Consider the following 23,310-nt stretch of genomic DNA (forward strand, 5'->3'; position numbering starts at 1 on the left):
TGCAGCAGCTCAGTCTGTGTGTGTGAGAGTGTGTGTGTGTGTGTGTGTGTGTGTGTGTGTGTGTGTGTGCGTGTGTCGATGCATCTCATTTCAGAACCCAGTGGGGGTCGCAGGGCTATTAGAGTCAAATGGTCCATGAACTAAAAGGTGTGTGTGTGCATGTGTGTATATGTGTGTATATGTGTCTGTGTGTGTCTATGTTGTGTAATCATGTGGATCATTTCTGTGTTTTAAACATTATTGACTCAATGTACTGAAGTGAAATGATTTAAAGTATTATATATATTCTGTTTCATTCAACCCTGAACATGTTGCTGTTCTCATCTGTACTCACTGTGTATATTTAAGGTTTATAAATGTCTGTGTACATGTAATATATATATATATATATATATATATATATATATATATGTGTGTGATCAGACAGACAGACAGGTGTGTAAACAGAGGTGTGTGAGGTGGATGATATTCAGAATTATGTTGCCATAGAAAAGTTAAATCTTTGAGATTTTTTAATCCCCATTTACCAAAGCGGTAATGATGTTGGTGTTTATTTGCATGTAGAGCGAGTGAAGTCAGGTGTGAGGACAGAGGACACTAACAAGTGTAAGGTCAAGTGGTGATCAGATAAACCAGGTGTGAACAGGGTCCATGTAGAACCTTCTACATGATGTGCAGATCCTCCTGAAGAACACCTGAACACCTGAACACACCTCCACCACGCCTCCACCTCTACAGCTGCTGTCCCACTGAAGTGCAGTCATACTTCACCGTCAGCGAGTGGCCGTGTTGATGAGGTGATGAACACGTGAAGTGTTGTGTTCTTCACACTGTGACCTTCACCACCTCCAGGAAACAGATCGTCAGTCACTGCTCTTCAGGTCTGTGGAAGTCACAACATCAGATTCTCTTCAGTTCCTTTTTCATTATGTCACCAACTTCAGACAATTTTCATGAACAGATTACTCTGTGCGCTTGTCTATCAAATACAAACGATTGTGTGTTTGCGTGTGTGTCTGTGTGTGTGTCTGTGTGTGTGTGTAAAGAGGTCTGAAGAGTGGAAAACGATGGCTGGTGAAAGCTTGTTGTTGGACATCAACAGGAAACACTAACATCCTTAAGTGGCATTAAAGACCCACTGTGGTGTGGGTGTGTGTGTGTGTGTGTGTGTGTGTGTGATTATGATGGGGGGGGTCAAGTATGTTGGACCATATGGTTATTTCATATCTCTCTCTCTCACACACACACCCTCCCTACATATATATATATATATATGTATATATATATGTATATATATATATATATATATATATATATATATAAAATATATATATAATACATATATAGTGAAGGTGAATCAATAATAAATAATGTGAGATTTGGCCAAACTCTAATTTTTCAGAAACTTTTTAGACAAAGAGAATCAATGCCAGGTCGCAGGGGTCAAAGGTCACAGTGACGTCACACAGACGTCTTCTTCTGCTCCTCAACCATTCACCTGTGGAGCTGGCTGAAGCACGTGACTGGACAAGGAAGCGGAAACAGAGCATCGCCAACAGCTGAGCAGCGGCAGAGATCCTCTACGAAAGAAATGACTCACTCCGTCGTTAGAAACAGAAACACTGAGATTAAAACCAACAACCTGAAGACAGAAATGAAAGAAACAATAATAGTGTAATTAATGACTCCACATGCTTCAAATGTAAACATCTTTACAATAGAGTTTATTGTGGTGTTAATATTTGTGTTCACATTTCACAAACACTGAACAAAACCATTGTTGAGTCAAGAAATCAAACATTAACAGAAATAAAATCCCCCTAGTCCATCTTTAATGTGAATTAGAGATGATTTCATTCTTGATTATCAATAAATCTTACAATGACAGGAAACATCACGAAATAGTGAAAAACATCAACATATAAAAACACTGAAAATCCACAAATTACAATCTAGTTGCAAATAAATGTTCAGTTCATGAAGTATTTGATTCATTTTAAAGACTTCGGGTATCGTGTGTGTGTTAAATCTCCTCGTGTGTTAAATGAATTAGTTCACACTTCTGAACCTGGCAGAGGACAAACTGTGGTTTTTAGTTTATTTGCATTTGTCAGGGTCATTAACAGATGTTCTCCAGATGTGAACACGAATATAACTGAAGAAGTTTAATGTTTAAAAACCAGTGAACATCCGCTCGGTCTTAGAAAGACCGCTGAGGATTATGGGTTATTTGCTTCTTTGCGGTTGCTGAAAAAGCCGTCGGAGTGAGACCTCTCGACTCGACTCGCTCTCTGACGGCAGCTTCAGCTCAGCTAGCAGCTCCAGCTAATCCTGCTAACAGCTAACGGCTAGCTTGTGGCGCTATGATGGCGGAGCTGGTGCAGGGACAGGCCTCGATGAACCAGCCGGGGCTGAAGTCAGACGGCCTGGCCGATGCTTTACAGAGGGCCCGGCAGGTAACAACTCCACCGGGGCAAGGCACACACACATTCCGGGCCGAACCGGGTCGTTTGGGTCGAGCCAAAGCACTTTTATTCGAATTCTCCCGTGTTGAGCTGCTGCTGCTCGAACTTCTGCTCCGTCAACACTCACACACACTAGCATGCTAACTAGCTCGGGAAGCGGCCACAAGCTGGACTCGCGGCCGGGCTCAGCGCCCTCCGTCCGGCCTGACACGGGCCCGGGCCACGGCAGGGGACTTTGTGGAGCTGTCATCCCGAGGGGAGCGCACTGGGACCGGGGTGGGGGGTGGCAGTGGTCGGTAGTGGAGGTGGTGTGTGTGGGGGGGTAGGAGCAGGACAGAAGTTTGGCCACACGTGTCACTGAGGCAGGAGGCAACCTGTTGTACTAACTACCCCCCTGCACCGTGCGTGTGGAGGGTGGAGGGGGGCACTATGAAGTATAATGAGAGTACTAAAATGAGAGCTGACCCCCCCCCCCCCCCCCCATAGGTTGCTGTTTACTGTAAGTTGGTTTGAAAGTAGGCTGACGTTATGCAACAGCTACACAACCATATACAGCGGAGGGAGGTGTGTCTGCGCCTATAGACACACACACACACACAGGGGAACCAACAGTGTGTGTCTGTGTGTGTGCTCATGTTCAACACCGGCTCCGTCTATCTGCTGAAATCTGTTAGTATGAAACTAACTTCAGGCCCAGAGATGAATCCAGTTTGAGTGGATTCATCTTTGGGCCTGAAGTTAGTTTCATGCAAACAAACACGACATCTTCAGAAGTGTCTTTACTGCTTCCCCTCACACACGTACCCGGTGGTCCTGAGGTTCTGTGAAGCTCCAGACTGGACCTGTGGGGACGTCCCAGCAGCATCAGATCGTCCTCAGCTGAGAGGAGGAGCAGACAGGAAGTGACGTGTTACTCTGCTGCAGAGGTCATGTGATCATGGTTACAGAGCGAGTGGACGTGTTGATGAGGTTTCTAACACGTGACATGAGACTGGAAGAACACAAACATCTCAGGATGAAGAAGAGGAGCCGGACACGTAGAAGACGAAGACGTCCACCTGGAAACACAAAGAGATTCCAGATCTTCTGGTGATGAGGCCGGTGTGGAGGAGCTGGAAACAACAACACTGATCTTTCTACAGACGTCAGGTCCCGCCTCCTGCTGCTCTAGAGGCTCCGCCCCTGCTGCTCTACAGGCTCCGCCCCACGTTCCTGTGTGAACGAGTCGGACCTGTGACATTAGTTCTCACACACAGAACCTCCAGAACACGTCAGCGGTTCCGTTCGGTTCTTGTCAGGTTGTTCCCGTCGTTCTGGTGTACGTTCACTTTGAACTCTGTTTTTCTAGTAAAGTTGTTTTTTTCTGTCTTGAGTAATGAAACGATCATTTAGATAACCAGTACATCGGACTGGTGGTTCCACTTTGTAATTTAGGGACTAAAGGTTTTGTCTGAAATCCCAACGTCCTGTCGTCATCACTTACGTGGGCGGAGCCTACCTGTACTTGACTCTGATTGGTTTGTAGATAGCGTCTGGCGTTGGTGTGTTCTCAGTTGGGGGGTGGGGGGGGGGGGGGGTGGTAGTAGTCAATGAATGAAGTTTCAATTGTTGCCATGCTAACCTCATGATGGTATTACTAGAAGCATCAGCACCTTCAGGCGCAGTACTTCACAGTACTTCACAGTACTACAGTACTCTACAGTACTCTACAGTCTCCACTCCACTTCAATCAGACATAAAATGAACAATAAATCTGACATTCCATATACAGAGAAATTCTATTACTTAAAAGGATTTATTTTTAATTAATCGTTTCAATAGTTTCAACTCTGAAAAAGGTTGATAATGATAAGATTGAGCTCTTATCAGCTTTTCATGGTTGAAATGATGATTTATCATTTCAGGACTGAAGTTAAGATCAGTGAATAAAACACAGAATTAACCATAATCTTAACAAATATAACTCGCATATAAAAATAGGCAAATCAACTATCTATTCTGTAAATTAAGTTTTTATATCTGAAAACAAACACTGATATTTCTGTGAAAGAATCTTCTGATAAACGAGCCCAGCTCTAATAAATATTGTTATAGGATTCAAGTTTTGATAAAGATATTTGATTTACAAATGTCAATATTAATCAGAGGGCTCTGACTGGATCGGTTGTTTGCTGAGACAGTTACAGTTGAAATTCAGGAGCGCTTGGTTTGACTCACAGGACGTCCCTGCAGGTTCACTTGTGATGTTGAGGGAATGAGGTTTGAAGATTTATTGTGAAAAAAGCTGCAGTCGTGTTCTGTCAGTCATTGTTGGAGCAGTAATTGTGTCATGTTGTCAGGTGCGTGTGTTTGTTCACTGAGAGCAGCGTGTAGTGTGTGAGTTTGTATCTGCGCTGGTTTTACGACGGCTCTTTTCTCTGCTTCTCTTTATCATGGAGATATTCAAGGTTACTCTCCTGTGCGTGCTTCAGCCAAGGTGAGGTCAGCAGGCAGCTGAAAGCTAATGGCTGTCAACAGGCTGTTGACTCAGGCGTCTATAGACAGACGAGAAAAACCTGAACGCTGGTGAAAGACGCTGTCGATGTTTCTGACTCGCTGCCAGAAAACCTGACTGAACGACTCCAGTGAACTTCATTCAGGAGCTCGGGGCCGTCAACCTATCAGAACCACTTCCACACATTTACACCTAAATCAAGAAGCCCTGTGGTGCTGCCGGTCCGACCCGACCGGGCTCAGGGGGAAAACAAGAGCGACTGCAGTGAGGTGCACAAAGTCAAGAGCTGGTTTGTTCTGCTGGTGGAAAACCTTCTGAGGTTCATCGGTTGGGAAACCAAATGAATTGAAGCTTTAATTTGTCCAAATGAAATGCAACCTCAGTTTAAACGGTCATGTGACCGCTCTCAGATTTATATGCGACTTTTACATCAGCGGTCGCAAACCCATCGATCACGGTCGACCTCCCAATCCTCTGAACTAACTGTGCCGCACATCAGCTGTGTGTCGGTTGTCTGTGTGTCGGCTGTCTGTGTGTCGGCTGTGTCGGTTGTTCACACGGCGGCATGTCGGTTGTCTGTGTGTCGGCTGTCTGTGTGTCGGCTGTCTGTGTGTCGGCTGTCTGTGTGTCGGCTGTCTGTGTGTCGGTTGTCTGTGTGTCGGCTGTCTGTTGTTCACACGGCGGCGTGTCGGTTGTCTGTGTGTCGGCTGTCTGTTGTTCACACGGCGGCGTGTCGGTTGTCTGTGTGTCGGCTGTCTGTTGTTCACACGGCGGCGTGCCGGTTGTCTGTGTGTCGGTTGTCTGTGTGTCGGCTGTCTGTGTGTCGGTTGTCTGTGTGTCGGTTGTCTGTGTGTCGGCTGTCTGTGTGTCGGTTGTCTGTGTGTCGGCTGTCTGTTGTTCACACGGCGGCGTGTCGGCTGTCTGTGTGTCGGTTGTCTGTGTGTCGGCTGTCTGTTGTTCACACGGCGGCGTGTCGGTTGTCTGTGTGTCGGCTGTCTGTTGTTCCCCCGGCGGCGTGCCGGCTGCCGCCGGCGGAGCTGCAGGTTTATCTCCTGCTTTGCTTTTGAGGTTCGGGTCGTGCTGTCAATACATTTGTGTCGTAGAAAGATAAACGTTGTGTTTTACAGAAGAATAAAAAGAGAAAATTATCTTTTACCTGAGTTTTAATATTGATATTTTGAACTTATTTCACAAACTCATTTTAAAATGTTAAAACCATTTTCTGTATCCGTTTCAAAATAAAAGCACTCCAGCGTTTCTGTTTACGGATCCATTCTTTTTTATTATTGTAAAATATTTGCAGGAGCGGTAGACGCACATCCTCATACTGTAAAGTGCTGCTGTTTATCGGAGTACAAGGGACTTTCTTTCATACAAGGAAATACTCATATTTATGACCATATTCAAATCAAAGCCCATTGAACCCTTTGTGCTGCAGCAGCAGCTCCTGTGCACATGTTGTTGAACTGAAGCTAAATATTGTGCATTAAACAGATGCTGTGAATATGAATTGATATTAATGTGAATATTGTGCATTGAATAGATAAAGTTGCACAACTGCCTTTCTGTGTCATTAATGCTCGTACATTCAGCCTTTAACAGAAAAGGCAAAACATTGTAAATATGACCCTAAGTGGGTTCTTGAAGATATCATGGTGGCAGATCTCAGCTGACGTCTGGAGTTCAAACCTGATCTTGTGCTCGTAAAGGTTGGTGATCGCTGCGGGGGGGCAGTGGAGGGACAGGCAGGTTTCAGGCCTCCTCAGTATTTGGGATGACACGTCTGTACATGCACAACTGGAGGGGTCGTATCGTAACCAGCTGTTTGAACTTAACCAGAGCGAATCCAACTGAACCGCCTGTGGCCTCCGTACACAAAGTGCTGCGGGTCACGTCTTCCTCTTCTTCTGCACATGCGGGTCACATCAGGGCCGTGACCACTTCTCTCCGGAGTCTGACACCGGCCACAAGTTGCTTCATTAGCTACCGATAGAATCTGATTTGAGCAGGAAGGCTTCTCCGTTCAGAGTGTCAGCACATCTCTGACCTGCTTCGCTTCAAACACTGATTTGTTTGTCGACACAATATTGACCCTGATCCTCTGGTTGGGGACAGACTCAGAGAGGAGCAGAAAGCTACTGACAGAGGGACACTGACACTGTAATGGACCCTAGTGGACCTCAGTGCAGAGGGAGGCATCACATGACCGCGCCCCCCCACACCCTTGTTGGGGTTAGCACTTTCACTGCTAGGTTTAGCTTCTGGCTCCAAGAAAAGAAATCCTTTCTTTAACTAAGCAACCCACTATAGGGTAAACAATCTACTTCCTGTCTACGTCTCATGACCAGTGTATGTGAACGGTCATGTGACGTGGTCTCTAACATCCATGTGTTACAGCTGTTTCCTCTGTGTTTCAGATGGTGGGTAAAATGGGCGGAGAAGCCATGGCCCACCTCAACAGCTCCTCAGGAAGTGTTGAGCCCTCGCTGTACTACCCTGGACAGAAACGACCAGGAGAGGACGGAGGTGAGGACCAACAGGACTTTTACACTCTGTCTCTTTACCTCCATTATTCCACCTGAACGCAAAACTCCCACAGGACCAACAACCTGTAACCTGCTATAACAACAGATCAACGCTTCTAACGTGATGTACCACGTGTAGTCTGATTCAGAATCCTCCACCTGATCTACAAGCTTCCACGTGTCCATCATAAGAAGCCCCCCCCCCCCCCCAAACTCCCAAACTAAAATATTACTGTGACACCCTAAAGAAAATGATAACCGCTCATCACCTCATGTCTCTGTCCCTCAGTAGGTAACCAGCTCGCTGCCATGGGGCACCAAAGGTACGAGCTCTCCCTCTATCTCTCTATGTCTCTCTCTCTCTCTCTGTCTCTCTCCCTCTATCTCTCTCTGTCTCTCTCTCTGTCTCTCTCTCTGTCTCTAGCTCTCTCTGTCTCTCTCTCTGTCTCTCTCTCTCTCTCTCTCTCTCTCTCTCTCTCTCTCTCTCTCTCTCTCTCTCTCTCTCTCTCTCTCTCTCTCTCTCTCTCTCTGTCTCTCTCTGTCTCTCTCTCTCTCTCTCTTTCTCTGTCTCTCTCTCTCTCTCTCTCTCTCTGTCTCTCCCTCTATCTCTCTGTCTCTGTCTCTCTCTCTCTCTCTCTCTCTCTCTGTCTCTCTCTGTCTCTCTCCCTCTCTCTCTTTCTCTGTCTCTCTCTCTCTCTCTATCTCTCTGTCTCTCTATCTCTCTATCTCTCTGTCTCTCTCTCTCTCTCTCTCTCTCTATGTCTCTGTATCTCTCTCTCTCTCTCTCTCTCTCTCTCTCTCTCTCTCTCTAGCTCTCTCTGTCTCTAGCTCTCTGTCTCTCTCTGTCTCTCTCTCTCTGTCTCTCTCTCTCTGTCTCTCTCTCTATCTCTCTGTCTCTCTATCTCTCTGTCTCTCTATCTCTCTGTCTCTCTATCTCTCTCTCTCTCTCTGTCTCTCTCTCTCTATCTCTCTGTCTCTCTCTCTCTCTCTGTCTCTCTCTCTGTCTCTCTCTCTCTTTCTCTGTCTCTCTCTCTCTCTCTATCTCTCTGTCTCTCTCTCTCTCTGTCTCTCTCTCTCTCTATGTCTCTGTATCTCTATCTCTCTCTCTCTCTCTCTCTCTCTCTCTCTCTCTCTCTCTCTCTAGCTCTCTCTGTCTCTAGCTCTCTGTCTCTCTCTCTCTCTCTCTCTCTCTCTCTCTGTCTCTAGCTCTCTCTCTCTCTCTCTCTCTGTGTGTGTGATAGATCTGTCTTCCTTCAGTCTGCATCATCATAATCACTTATTGACACACACACACACACCCATAGTGTTGTATCATTTCAGAGTGACCTGGTTGTTGACATGTGTGTGTTTGTGTTGCAGCAGGGTAATCACAGAGGATTACAAGGTCCCTGACAGGATGGTGGGTTTCAGTGAGTATGACCTCTGACCTTTCAGACACCTGCTGGTCAGGTGTATTGATTCCTTCCTCGTCCAATCAGATTGGAGCTGAACATTTGAAACTGAAATTGAGTTATGAAGTAAAATTCTACATCAATTCATCAACGTCGTAATGATCCCAAACATTTGTTAATATAAAAACACTAAATAACTGAATATTTGGCTGTGTAAGTTATTTGATATATTTTTTAAATCAATCCTGTTAAACTGTAATTCAAAATAAGGAGAGAGCAGAATGTGAACATGTCTAACTGTCCTCCTGAGACATGAGGTAGAAGACAGACGTCTGGACCTTCTGCTGCAAACCTCTGGAACCTTCATACGTTTCAGAAATGGGTTATAAACATTTCTTACAAGAGAAACAGAAAACAAGGTGTATGTGCAGGCAGCATGATCCAGTGTTAATGTGCACACAACATGTTACTAACACACACCACGTTAATTCAGTTTATGCAGACACACACTGTACAAGTCAAAGCTGCACAAATTTATATAACATTTTTTGTTGCTGACCGTAACTTTATTAATTCCCGACGCTATTATTCTATTTTCTAAGCATAAATAAATAGAGTGAACAATCCCAGTCTGACACATGCTTTAATACACTTTCATAAACACAATAATATCTCAGTGGCTGCAAAGCTATTTAAGATGGATTTAAACAACCTGAACCTTTTTTGAATTAGTTTGATGTAATTGTTCAAGTAGAACCTTCAATCTGATTATTATTTAACCCTAAGTCCTTTTTTCTGAAGTCAAAACCTTTTACGTAATCTTAAACCCTACACCTGAGGCAGAACCTTTTCCCCCCCCCCGAGGCAGAACCTTTCCCCCCCCCCCGAGGCAGAACCTTTCCCCCCCCCCCGAGGCAGAACCTTTTCCCCCCCCGAGGCAGAACCTTTTCCCCCCCGAGGCAGAACCTTTTCCCCCCCGAGGCAGAACCTTTTCCCCCCCGAGGCAGAACCTCCCACCCCCCCCCCACCCCCGAGGCAGAACCTTTTCCCCCCCGAGGCAGAACCTTTCCCCCTGAGATGAAGTTGTCCCTCAGTCCTGCTGCTTGCTACAGGAACATGTGAAGAGGTGATAACATTTCTTTTTCCTCCTCCTTTAGTTATTGGTAGAGGAGGAGAACAGATCACCAGGATCCAGTTGGAGTCCGGCTGCAAGATCCAGATCGCCGCTGGTAAGACTGACAGACTGTCAACTTCCTGTCCTTCCCCTCCACAATAAAACCTTTCTAATGCCGCTGTGGTTTATTCTGTTATTGCTGCTGAAGAGTGAACTTGTCCAGTCCTGTGCAAAGGTTTCAGACCCTGAAGTAAAGTGAGTTGAATTCTGATAGTAAACATCTTGTCGGTAGCTGGTGTCATCACCTCATTGAAAAACGCTCGGCCCTCCTGGGATGGAAGGACGCATTCGTCCAATCAGAAACCTCCTGATGAGGCTGATGATGTAGATGACACTCATCTACATCATCGGGGCGGTGTGGCCTAGGGGTTAGAGTGGTCGTTCTCCAACAAGAAGGTTGAAGGTTCAATCCCCACTCGTCCCCCTCTGCATGCCGAAGTGTCCTTGGCAAGATACTGAACCCCTTAATGGCCCCTCATGAATGTTGAGTGTACTAATTATAAGTCGCTTTGGACAAAAGTGTCAGTCAAATGACAGGTAACATGTGACATGTAACATGTGACATGTAACACATCATTTTAAGTAGTCTAAAACGTTTGCACAATTCTGAAAGTAAAAGTTAGTTTGTTTCTCATTCGGTTGAAATAAACAACGGCTTCTCTTTTCTGATTGGTTAAAAAAAATAGATGCTGGTCAACTGTGACTCACCGTGTGTGTGTTTGTGTGTGTGTGTGTGTGTGTGTGCAGACAGTGGGGGTCTGATGGAGCGGCCGTGTTCTCTGACTGGAACTCCGGAGAGCATCGAGTGAGTTTCTCCTCCTCATTTCAGAGCACCTCCTCCTCACCGCCACCTGCTTCTCAACTGTGTGTATGTCTGTGTGTCTGTGTGTGTGTGTCTGTGTGTGTGTGTCCACAGGCAGGCCAAGCGGCTGCTGATCCAGATCGTGGACCGCTGTAGAAACGGTCCAGGTTTCCATGGCGAAGGGGAGGGCGGAGCCTCTGTGCAGGAGATGCTGATCCCGGCGAGTAAAGTGGGGCTGGTGATTGGCCGAGGAGGAGACACCATCAAACAGCTGCAGGTACGGTTTCCTGGAACGCTGCAACACCGGCCGACGTGTCCCTGTAGCATCTCTGACATGTGTGTGTCTGTGTGGGGGTGTGTGTCTGTGTGTGTGTGTGTGTCTGTGTGTGTGTGTGCAGGAGCGAGCGGGAGTAAAGATGATGATGATCCAGGACGGTCCGATGCCGACAGGAGCCGACAAACCTCTTCGTATCTCTGGAGACCCGTACAAAGTGCAGGTACACACAGGGACCCGTACAAAGTGCAGGTACACACACGGACCCGTACAAAGTGCAGGTACACACAGGGACCCGTACAAAGTGCAGGTACACACACGGACCCGTACAAAGTGCAGGTACACACAGGGACCCGTACAAAGTGCAGGTACACACAGGGACCCGTACAAAGTGCAGGTACACGCACGGACCCGTACAAAGTGCAGGTACACACACGGACCCGTACAAAGTGCAGGTACACACAGGGACCCGTACAAAGTGCAGGTACACACAGGGACCCGTACAAAGTGCAGGTACACACACGGACCCGTACAAAGTGCAGGTACACACACGGACCCGTACAAAGTGCAGGTACACACACGGACCCGTACAAAGTGCAGGTACACACACGGACCCGTACAAAGTGCAGGTACACACACGGACCCGTACAAAGTGCAGGTACACACACGGACCCGTACAAAGTGCAGGTACACACACGGACCCGTACAAAGTGCAGGTACACACAGGGACCCGTACAAAGTGCAGGTACACACAGGGACCCGTACAAAGTGCAGGTACACACAGGGACCCGTACAAAGTGCAGGTACACACAGGGACCCGTACAAAGTGCAGGTACACACACGGACCCGTACAAAGTGCAGGTACACACAGGGACCCGTACAAAGTGCAGGTACACGCACGGACCCGTACAAAGTGCAGGTACACACAGGGACCCGTACAAAGTGCAGGTACACACAGGGACCCGTACAAAGTGCAGGTACACACAGGGACCCGTACAAAGTGCAGGTACACGCACGGACCCGTACAAAGTGCAGGTACACACACGGACCCGTACAAAGTGCAGGTACACACAGGGACCCGTACAAAGTGCAGGTACACACAGGGACCCGTACAAAGTGCAGGTACACACACGGACCCGTACAAAGTGCAGGTACACACACGGACCCGTACAAAGTGCAGGTACACACACGGACCCGTACAAAGTGCAGGTACACACACGGACCCGTACAAAGTGCAGGTACACACACGGACCCGTACAAAGTGCAGGTACACACACGGACCCGTACAAAGTGCAGGTACACACACGGACCCGTACAAAGTGCAGGTACACACACGGACCCGTACAAAGTGCAGGTACACACAGGGACCCGTACAAAGTGCAGGTACACACAGGGACCCGTACAAAGTGCAGGTACACACAGGGACCCGTACAAAGTGCAGGTACACACAGGGACCCGTACAAAGTGCAGGTACACACAGGGACCCGTACAAAGTGCAGGTACACACACGGACCCGTACAAAGTGCAGGTACACACAGGGACCCGTACAAAGTGCAGGTACACGCACGGACCCGTACAAAGTGCAGGTACACACAGGGACCCGTACAAAGTGCAGGTACACACAGGGACCCGTACAAAGTGCAGGTACACACACGGACCCGTACAAAGTGCAGGTACACACAGGGACCCGTACAAAGTGCAGGTACACAGACGGACCCGTACAAAGTGCAGGTACACACAGGGACCCGTACAAAGTGCAGGTACACACAGGGACCCGTACAAAGTGCAGGTACACACAGGGACCCGTACAAAGTGCAGGTACACACACGGACCCGTACAAAGTGCAGGTACACACAGGGACCCCTACAAAGTGCAGGTACACACACGGACCCGTACAAAGTGCAGGTACACACAGGGACCCGTACAAAGTGCAGGTACACACACGGACCCGTACAAAGTGCAGGTACACACACGGACCCGTACAAAGTGCAGGTACACACACGGACCCGTACAAAGTGCAGGTACACACACGGACCCGTACAAAGTGCAGGTACACACACGGACCCGTACAAAGTGCAGGTACACACACGGACCCGTACAAAGTGCAGGTACACACACGGACCCGTACAAAGTGCAGGTACACACACGGACCCGTACAAAGTGCAGGTACACACAGGGACCCGTACAAAGTGCAGGTACACACAGGGACCCGTACAAAGTGCAGGTACACACAGGGACCCGTACAAAGTGCAGGTACACACAGGGACCCGTACAAAGTGCAGGTACACACACGGACCCGTACAAAGTGCAGGTACACACAGGGACCCGTACAAAGTGCAGGTACACACAGGGACCCGTACAAAGTGCAGGTACACACACGGACCCGTACAAAGTGCAGGTACACACAGGGACCCGTACAAAGTGCAGGTACACACAGGGACTCGTACAAAGTGCAGGTACACACACGGACCCGTACAAAGTGCAGGTACACACACGGACCCGTACAAAGTGCAGGTACACACACGGACCCGTACAAAGTGCAGGTACACACACGGACCCGTACAAAGTGCAGGTACACACAGGGACCCGTACAAAGTGCAGGTACACACACGGACCCGTACAAAGTGCAGGTACACACACGGACCCGTACAAAGTGCAGGTACACACACGGACCCGTACAAAGTGCAGGTACACACACGGACCCGTTCAAAGTGCAGGTACACACACGGACCCGTTCAAAGTGCAGGTACACACACGGCCCCGTACAAAGTGCAGGTACATACAGGGACCCGTACAAAGTGCAGGTACACACACGGACCCGTTCAAAGTGCAGGTACACACACGGACCCGTACAAAGTGCAGGTACATACAGGGACCCGTACAAAGTGCAGGTACACACATGGTCAACTTGTGAGGACGCCTCGCCGGAGTCCGGACGACGCACTTTCACTTTCATACGCCCCCTATCAAAGTCGGGTAAAGCGAGAGTTGAGGACGACACTTCCTAGAGGCACTGACAGTGACTGACAGCGGTAGATATAATCGTCTGTGATTACTCATAATGATGCTATGAGTAAGGGATGGATGTGTGATCCAGTAAACAGACTGAACTATCATTTCTTAAACCACTCCCAGTTCTTCTGGTTCCTCAGGTTCTGGTGAGTCAATCGTCTATTTGCAACAGACTGAGGCAATGAATGCATCCAAACCCACAAGTCGCAGTAACACACACACACACACACACACACACACAAACACACACACACACCAGGACTGACATGACTCCATCCTGTCTCGTTCCTCAGGCGGCGAGGGAGTTGGTGTTGGAGGTGATCCGGGAGAAGGACGGAGATTTCAGGTCAGGACGCAACGACTTCAGCGCTCGACTGGGAGGAGCCAACTTGGACGTACGACACACACACACACACACAAACACACACACACAAGTCTCCTGTGGCTTCATATTAACAGATTGGTCCTCTGTGTTCTTCCAGGTTCCAGTTCCCAGGTTTGCTGTTGGAATTGTGATCGGCAGAAATGGAGAAATGATCAAGAAAATCCAGAATGATGCAGGAGTTCGAATCCAGTTTAAAGCAGGTCTGTTTACACCAGTGTAATCCAGTTTACACCAGTTTAGTCCACTCTTAAGCATGTCTATTTACTTAAGTATAATCAAGTTTAGAGCAGGTGACACAGCTTATGTGGATATGTATTTGTTTTTTATGGTTGATGTCAAAATGTTCCCATAGCGCCCCCTATGTCACTGGAGCAGTCCCAGCGTCACATCACCAACAGAGTCAGTTGGATCGATAGATATTTATGAATGTATGAAAATCGGTTTGCGTAAATGAATCATGACTTAAAAAAGACGGTCTTGGAATAGATCAGGGAGTGGGCGATGTGGAATTTGTGGTTTTTGGCTGTTTGCTGAATGAACTACAGAAAACGATTTCAACTTGAACTTGAATCAGTAAAAGAACCAGGACTGTGAAATGTGCTGATCGTACGAGGCCATGAAACAGAAGCTCCAGTGATCGAACACACTGTCCAATCTGCACGAGAGCTGACATGTTGCATCATCTAGCGTGACCATATATATATATATATATATATATATAAATATATAGGGGTTAGGGTTTGTATATATAACCCTAACCCTATATATACAAATTCAACATAATCTTAGCCCCTCCTACTAGCAACAGCAAGAACACGTCAACAGGATGTGACATGTAACTCCTTCAACACAAAACCAAGCTGTGTCAAGCAACAACCGCAGCACAACGTGTTTCTGACAGCGTGTTGACCTCTGACCTCTGACCCCTGACCTCTCGTCTGTCCTCCTAGATGACGGCATCAGTCCTGAGCGTGTTGCCATGGTGATGGGACAACCAGACCGCTGTCAGCACGCTGTCCACCTCATCAACGAGCTCATCCAGACCGCACAGGTACACACACACACACACACACACACACACAGACACGCATGTTGAGTGTAAACATTTGATGTAATCGTTGCTGTACCTGTAGGAGCGTGATGGCTTCGGCTCGGCCCTGAGGGGCGGGAGGGTCAGAGGTCGCAGTGACTGGACTATGGGCTCCCCAGGTCCCCTACAGGAAGTGACCTACACCATCCCTGCGGACAAGTGTGGCCTGGTCATCGGTAAAGGTAGGAGGACAAAGTCTCAGTCTCCACGTTGACTCACAACTGATCAGCCATTTAAAGATCAGAGCTGGGCGGACAGCGGACCAATCAGAGCAGACCACATGAAAACAAGAAAACATTTTACAGTTATAACACTAATTACATTGATCAATCTGAAGATGATCTAAATCAGTTTTCTTTGTTTTTTATAATATTTTTATTACATTTTCTCATTACACAAAACATACAGAACTGCTCAGACACAACAGAAAAGGGAACTGTGGGTACGGTAGATAGAAAATAAAAATAAATGACAGTGGGCACATTTTCCAACCCGCCCCCCTCCCCCTCAACCCCCCACATCAAGACAAGGCAGAGTCCAGATAGGAGTCAATACAGAGCAGACAAACACAGCGAGGCTACAAGGTGCACGTAGCCACTCAAGACAAAGTCACAGAGACGGGCTGATCTGGGAAAACCACGAAGCAAAGAAGATGACAGTGTGGGACTGATGTGCTGCAAGAGTCCCAGACCTTATAGAAGGAATCTGTTTTGGAATGAAGCATGCACGTGATGTGTTCACTAGGAATGTAGTCCATCACAATGTTGTGCCATGACTTCTTTGTTGGAGCAACATTCTTGTTCCAGAAGAGTCGAATGTTCTTTCTAGCAGCAAAAGACAGTTTATTGAAAAGTCTCCTGTGTTCACTGTCAGTGATCCGACCCTTAGGAAGAAAACAGTTATAAAAACAGTTGTTCTCTGGTTGTTTGGTACAAAGACGTTATTTACTTGATTTATAAACAAAATCTAGGTTTTTTTGACCTGTGGAAATTAGGTTAATATTAAAGATATTTAATAATATTAATCTGTTGTGTAAAGTGTTTTTAAATGTTCAGCGGGTACTGAACTCTGGTGTCTGTGTGTGTGTGTGTGTGTGTGTGTGTGTGTGTGTGTGTGTGTGTGTGTGTGTGTGTGTGTGTGTGTGTGTGTGTGTGTGTGTGTGTGTGTGTGTGTGTGTGTGTGTGTGTGTGTGTGTGTGTCTCTGTGTGTGTGTGTGTAGGAGGTGAAACCATTAAGAGTATCAACCAGCAGTCTGGAGCTCACGTGGAGCTTCAGAGGAACCCCCCCCCCTCCACTGACCCCAATGCCCGGGTCTTCACCATCAGAGGCTCCGCCCAGCAGATGGACCTGGCCCGGCAGCTCATAGACGACAAGATCGGGGTGAACAAAACACACAATGAAGCAATGTCTGCTTTGTACTGACGCACACTAACACACACCTTGTCCAGCTGATCACACCAGGGAAACAAACCACCTGATTTACTTTCATTTAAAGTTTCATGTGTCATTGAGACAGCTTAGTGTTTGAATCCTAATCACATGTCAGTGAATTAACAGATATATATATGTGTGTGATGAGTGAAGTGATATATTTAATGTGATATAAATTTACATAAATTGACATAAACTTTCTCTCCTCCAGGGTTCAGGGATCATGAGCAATGGGGGTTTTGGCTTCAGTCCTTTCACCCAGGGCCCCGCTACACACCAGAAGTAAGACACACACACACACACACACACACACACACACACACACACACACACACACACACACACACACACACACACTGGTCTGCTGCGGCTCACCTACGAATCAATCTTCAAACCAGATCCAGATTAAACTGAGCTCAACTGATCTTCCAGTCTGAAGTGAATCTGAGCTGTTGTGTGTCTGTGTGCAGCTGTGGCAGCGGTCAGACCTTCCTGACTGGAGTTTGGGGAAACACCTACCAGACGAGCTGGCAGAACCCTGGACAACAAGACCCTGGTAACACACACACACACACACACACACACAGAAGAAACGTGTATTTCTAAGTGTTGCTGAAGTAGTTTCACCGGAGAAGGTTGAAGGATTCACAGTCTGAGGGGAAGAAAACCTTCACCTGCGAGTTTTATGATTTCTTCTTGAGTTGTGTAATTATGGAGAAAGTTTGGAACCATTTTGTAGATTTTTAAGATCAAGTACTCATCAGGTCTTTTAATGTCCTTCCCCAGAGGCGTTATCGATGTAGTATTATTTAACTGGCTGAAGTTTCTGGATCAGAAATACTGTGTTGATCCCAGGGGGAAGTTGTGTTTGTTACAAATGAATGTTAAAATCAATTTATGGAATATATACAATATGTGCGTTCTGTACGTTGAGTATTTAGTCACTGGCCTTGTTGGCGTCCCTAACCCTCAGTCATCGTTTTGTCATAAATCTCACCTTTGATTAACAGTTGTGTTACTTTTTAACGCAGTAAAACCTATTGAAGGGCTGAAAGCAGCAGGTGTGTCACACTGACTGTGTGTTTGTGTGTTTGTAGGTCAGCAGAACCAGCCCCAGAGCTTGATGACCGACTACAGTAAGGCCTGGGAGGACTACTACAAGAAACAGAGTACGACACACACCTGACCTTCTGTCGCTTCACAAACCTTAGAGAACACAAAGCAGCTTCTTCACCTCAAAATATGAAATCATAGTGGAGACTGTGGTGCTGGATCCTCACAGTGAAGCTGTTTATAAACATGAACAGAACCACAGACATGCTCCTCACATGTCAGGAACATGTCATGAACAGAACCACAGACATGCTCCTCACATGTCAGGAACATGTCATGAACAGAACCACAGACATGCTCCTCACATGCTTCTGTTCATGAGCAGCTGATGAACCTAGTTTAGCAGTGTTAGGAGTTGATGTTCTCATCAGGAGGTGGAGACCAAACCAGAAATAACAGTGGACACAAACACCACATGAACTAATGTGGAGGTGAAAGCTCCACACGTCTTCTTCAAGCTGCTGAAGCACGAGTGGGATCAGTGTGATGAACGTGATGTTTCTCTGCAGGTCAGTCGTCTCAGCAGAGTTCAGTGCCCGACTACACTGCAGCGTTAGCAGAATACTACAGACAGCAGCCCTTCCTGTGGAACCCTGCCCAGATACAGGTAACACACAGGAGCCAATCAGGACCCTGCTCCTGCTCGGTCCCTTTAACATGTCCCTGTCATGGCTCTGTGTTGGAATTCAGTTATTTACACACTGTTCAATTTAATAACTGTTATATTAGCCTCTTTCTTTATATGAGCTGAAAACCAACTGCACGTTGAGGCCAAACATCAACCGACCGGAAACACTAGTTAGTCTCGTCTTCAGATATTCAAAACTAGAATCTGCATTGTTCTCAGGCCAATGTAATAACTGTCAGGATATGAATGTTCTCAGTGAACAGTTCCAGAGCTTCTTGTCCCCACTGGTCGGCAGCGTCCTTCAGAAGGCCTGACCCTCACCCATAGATGAAGAAGAGACGGCTTCGTCTCTCCTTCCCCCCCGCGCTCTTTCCTGTAGCATCGTTACCTTCCTGCACCTCCTCCGCCCACAAGCCTCGAGCTAAGAGCACGAAGTATTAAATAATAGAGGTTGTGAGACACTTGAGATTTTAACCTTTGTTTTGTCAGCCGCTCAACTGAGTCTGATGCATTTAGAGATCTTTCGTCTTTGGGGTTTGCCGCCATTTTCTTTTTGAAAAGCGATTGGTCAGCGGCACTGGATGAGCGTCGGGTCGACCCACAGAGCATCGACCCGCCGGCTCCGGTGGTGCCGCTCTGCTCAGCCACATGAGAAGGAGCCTTCGGAACCACCAGGTGGCGCTGTGACCTTGAGGACGCGACCCCTGGACGTGGACGCAGCACGTGTAGTAGCAAACAGTGTATTCCTGGCTGACATGTCATTTCCTGTCTCTTCAGGATCACTAGGCTCCTCCCCCTCTGGCGCAGGTCTTGGATCGTCGTCGATGGCAACCGAAATCGGGGTTTCCTAGCAACGCTGCGCCGCTTCCTCCTTCTTTCGTAGAGAAACTTTGGATTAACTGATCACGAACTCTTTCTTTCTGTTTTTTAACCTTACAAAGTGGATATTTTGTCGGGCAGATTTTTGGGACGAGCCTCTGGTCTCTCCGGTGTCAACCTGGTTTTTCTTTTTGTTTTTTATCAAACTTGAACTTAAAGATGTATCAGTGTGGCTTCGAACAAAAAAATCCAGTATAATCTATATTTTCTCTAGTTTTATTTTCCAATAAGAAAACGGTATGAGGCTTAGCAGTCTTGAGTAAGAAAATCAGATATATTATTATTATTTTGTTCATGATAATGTTTTAAAGCATGCGTCAGATTGTGTGTTTTGACTCTCAGTTATTTTTTTTATTTTGGCATAGAAATATTTTAATAGCGTCGGATGGAAATGTAACGTTTTACAGTCGGAGACGAAACTGTTTTTTGTACTAAATTGTTGTCGCTGGGTCTGTTTGTTCGCAATCTAATTTTACCTGTTCAGTCGCCATCTTGAGGTGCAATGACGTGTTTTCTTTTTGGTTTGATGATAGTTCTTATTCCTGTATCTCTATAGTGATTCTTTAGTTTTTATGATGTAATGATGAATAAATGACGATTTCTATTGCGTTGTCTAAAGCCAGATCTCTCTGTGGTCAACACTCTGTGTCCTCCACAGGACGGACCTCCAGCAGACGCCACGTTTACCCGCCGCGACTTTTAAAAAGCGGGAAAAACACTATTTTCTTACAGAGTGAAACTTTATTATTGTTGTCAAAACTTCGTTCTGCATTTCTTCTTTAGTGATTCGGGTTAGCGATGTTTAAGTTGAGCGAGCGCGTTAGCTGAACAACGTTTGGTAGCAAAATGCATGTTAGCTCATTTGTGTGCTAGCCAGAAGAATGGGGTGGTTGAGCCGTCTCGTGTGTTAGCAGATAACTGGTGGTTAAACTTGACGGATGCACGTTGACGGAAACGTCTCTTAGTGAAACCGGTTTGTGTTACCGGAGATTTGGTATTTTCTACTGAGCACGTTTGGTTCTGGGTTGCTGAACTGTTTCTGGGTGCGTTAGCTCATTGCTAACAGTTAACGTTTCTTCTTGGCTCAGTCGCAGCTTCACATGGACGCAACATTCGAACGTCACCAGCCTGAGATTAACACAACCGCCACTTTGCATCATCAGAGATCAGAAAACTGTAAAAAAGCCTGAAAGTTCTCTGGAAATGTCTCGTGGTCCCTCCGATGGTTTGATCACTGTCACAAAGAAAATGTTAAATTTTCACATTTATGAAGCTGCAAGTATCCAAACAGTGAAAAGATAAATTGATTATCAGAATAGTTTTCTATCCATCAGCTAATTGATATGAGTTCTGCATCATCATGAAAACGCTACACACAGTTTTCATCAAATTTTACTCGCAATCTAAAATTCCCAAAACAAAATTAAAGAAAAGACTAAATTGAATCTTCACATCCGTTCTCCTGAAGCTACAGAGCGATTGGCTAACGCCTCTGAATGTAGATCATCCTGATTCTGCTTGTCAGCTATTTTGAAAACAGTTTTATCGGACCAGAGAATATGGCTCCAAATAAATATATTCACTAAAACATATAAAAGAAGCTACACATTTTAATTTTACTAGTCAAACTTCCAAAAATAATATAGAAAGATTTAATACAACAAATTTAGGATTTATATTCATTTAGCTGGATAAGCTACATGCTAGCAAACAAGCGTATGATTTTTGTGATTTTTTTTTTTTTTAACAATGCGTCAGCGCTCATAAATTATCCGAATCTGCTGACGTGGTGTAAATATTTGTTAGCTGAACGGAGAGCTAGCTTAATGAAACTAAGCGCTTTAGTAAAACTGTTAATGCTAAATGTCTGTTAGCTAAAGAGAGTGTTGCAGCAACATGTTAGCTAAGTTGTTAGCACCTGTAACATCTGGATGATACTTCGTAAACTCGCTCTTGTCATTTGAGAACCAGTTGATTTTTTTTACAGTTGCATTAATTAGTCGACCAACAGAAAGATAACCAGCAGTTGTTTGATGGATTTTTATAAATCAACTTTTCTATTCCCTGGTTTCAACTTCATAATGTGAATGTTTTCTATTTCTTTTGTCATCGTAAGCTCAGGATTTGAGTTTGGGACAATTTATCATAAACGAGTCATTTGCAGACGTCACCTTGGACTTAAGGCAATAGTTTTTTTTTACATCGTAATACTGATAATTTCACGGATCAAATATCCAACAGTTGCAGCCCGACTATATTTGTACGAACTGAAAAGTATTTTTGTCTTTTCCTTTTTGACTCCGACACAAATTCTCTTTTTCAACACGTTTATATTGTAAAGATTTGTGAGTCGACTTCTGTTCATAACTATCACAGAGACATGATTGTGTATCTCTGCAGAAGTGTTATTGCAGCCTTAACTGTACAGTGTGTGTTTGGGTTAAATGAACATTGTGCGTGTTAGTTACATGTTGTGTGCATGTTAAGACTGGATCCTGCTTCTCAAACACATTTTCTTTCCTTAGAGGTTTTTGTGGCTCTTTTCTTGTACGAACTGTTTTGAAGCCACTTCCATCAGGAATTCAGGATGTGTAGTTAGTTTGATGCTCGGAGGTGATTGTGAGTCGTCTTTGTAGCCTCGGCCGCGTGTTGTGCGTTTGTTTGCTGGTGTCGGACCACAGAGAGGTTTGCCTGATGTCGAGGGAGATCTGGCTGTTGAACATTGAATCCGTGGTTCTGCTTCTTGTATGTGTGACGATGATGATGATGATAATAATAATGACGATAATAATTAGTTCTCCTGTACAGGTTTCTATTTAAATCTGTTAATCCACTTTTGAATATTCAGTTTGTCAATAAGATGATATGGTTTGTGTAAATTTCCACTCTGGCAGATGCTCTCAGTACAAAATGTACATTGTTTAAAATGATATTGTTTAATTCACATGTTGTGTCTAACGATTTGCAAAGAGAAGCTGAGTGTTATATTCTCAAGACTGCTAGGCTACTGTCCCTGTCCCCTCGTCCGTCCCTGTCCCCTCGCCCGTCTCTGTCTGGACGTCACCACGTTCACAAGTTGTGGGATTTCATCTTTTTCAACACGCCTGTAATCACACCTTGTGAGTATTGTGGTCGCAGGCGTGTGGTCCCGCGGCGTGGTGGCTCAGAGGGCTGTAGTGACGGGTTTGAATCCCGAGACGTTGTAAAAGAAAGCTCTGAACTGGACGGAGGCCTGGTGTCCACACCTGATCCCAGGCTCGCCACCCGGTGTCCCAGCACGCCACCCGGTGTCCCAGCACGCCACCCGGTCCACCCACTCCAGTTCAGATCTTCCTTGTCCGGGAGCTTTTTGGTTTCATGGTTTCTGTTGTTTTTCTAATGGACTCACGTCCAAACTGTAACCTGCAGATTTTTCTATTAGATTCTATTGACAGTTAGAGTTGTGTATGAACCCGAGCCACAAGATGTCGATGGCCGAGGAAGAGGAGGAAGGAGGATGATGATGATTAACACGAGGGCTAATAAACAGGCTCATTCTTTCTGACTCACTGTGTTTTTGTCTCTTGATTCAGAATCTCTTACGATATTTCACCAAACTGAATTTTTTTTGGACCTGACAAAATTTAACAAAACATATTCAAACGTGT

General features: G+C 46.1%; 1 protein-coding gene across 2 annotated transcripts; it reads left to right on the forward strand.

Annotated features, from left to right (window-relative positions):
* The first annotated feature begins 2,291 nt into the window (after window positions 1-2,291).
* On the forward strand, window positions 2,292-23,207 carry LOC133934932 (far upstream element-binding protein 3-like). Of its 2 annotated transcripts, none has more exons than XM_062381211.1 (18): window positions 2,292-2,456; window positions 7,377-7,485; window positions 7,774-7,807; window positions 8,847-8,893; window positions 10,033-10,104; window positions 10,797-10,854; window positions 10,966-11,128; window positions 11,250-11,348; window positions 14,431-14,532; window positions 14,620-14,722; window positions 15,473-15,573; window positions 15,656-15,794; window positions 16,832-16,992; window positions 17,255-17,325; window positions 17,514-17,599; window positions 18,141-18,212; window positions 18,666-18,763; window positions 19,562-23,207. In XM_062381211.1, the coding sequence occupies exons 1-18, from the start codon at window positions 2,364-2,366 to the stop codon at window positions 19,568-19,570; spliced, it is 1,617 nt and encodes a 538-aa protein (XP_062237195.1). In that variant the 5' UTR covers window positions 2,292-2,363; the 3' UTR covers window positions 19,571-23,207. The 2 variants fall into 2 exon arrangements, with proteins under 2 accessions (XP_062237195.1, XP_062237194.1); XM_062381210.1 differs by having other exon boundaries at window positions 2,293-2,456; window positions 8,844-8,893.
* The last annotated feature ends 103 nt before the right edge of the window (window positions 23,208-23,310 follow it).

Source organism: Platichthys flesus, chromosome 3 (assembly GCF_949316205.1).
Source record: "Platichthys flesus chromosome 3, fPlaFle2.1, whole genome shotgun sequence".
NCBI lineage: Eukaryota > Metazoa > Chordata > Actinopteri > Pleuronectiformes > Pleuronectidae > Platichthys > Platichthys flesus.

Bases quoted from the DNA above. Each gene is read 5' to 3' on its own strand.
- LOC133934932 (XM_062381210.1), top strand. From the start codon at position 2,364: ATGATGGCGGAGCTGGTGCAGGGACAGGCCTCGATGAACCAGCCGGGG. The intron at 7,486-7,773 runs GTGAGGACCAAC...TCTGTCCCTCAG, and splicing joins ACGACCAGGAGAGGACGGAG to TAGGTAACCAGCTCGCTGCC. The intron at 11,129-11,249 runs GTACGGTTTCCT...GTGTGTGTGCAG, and splicing joins ACACCATCAAACAGCTGCAG to GAGCGAGCGGGAGTAAAGAT.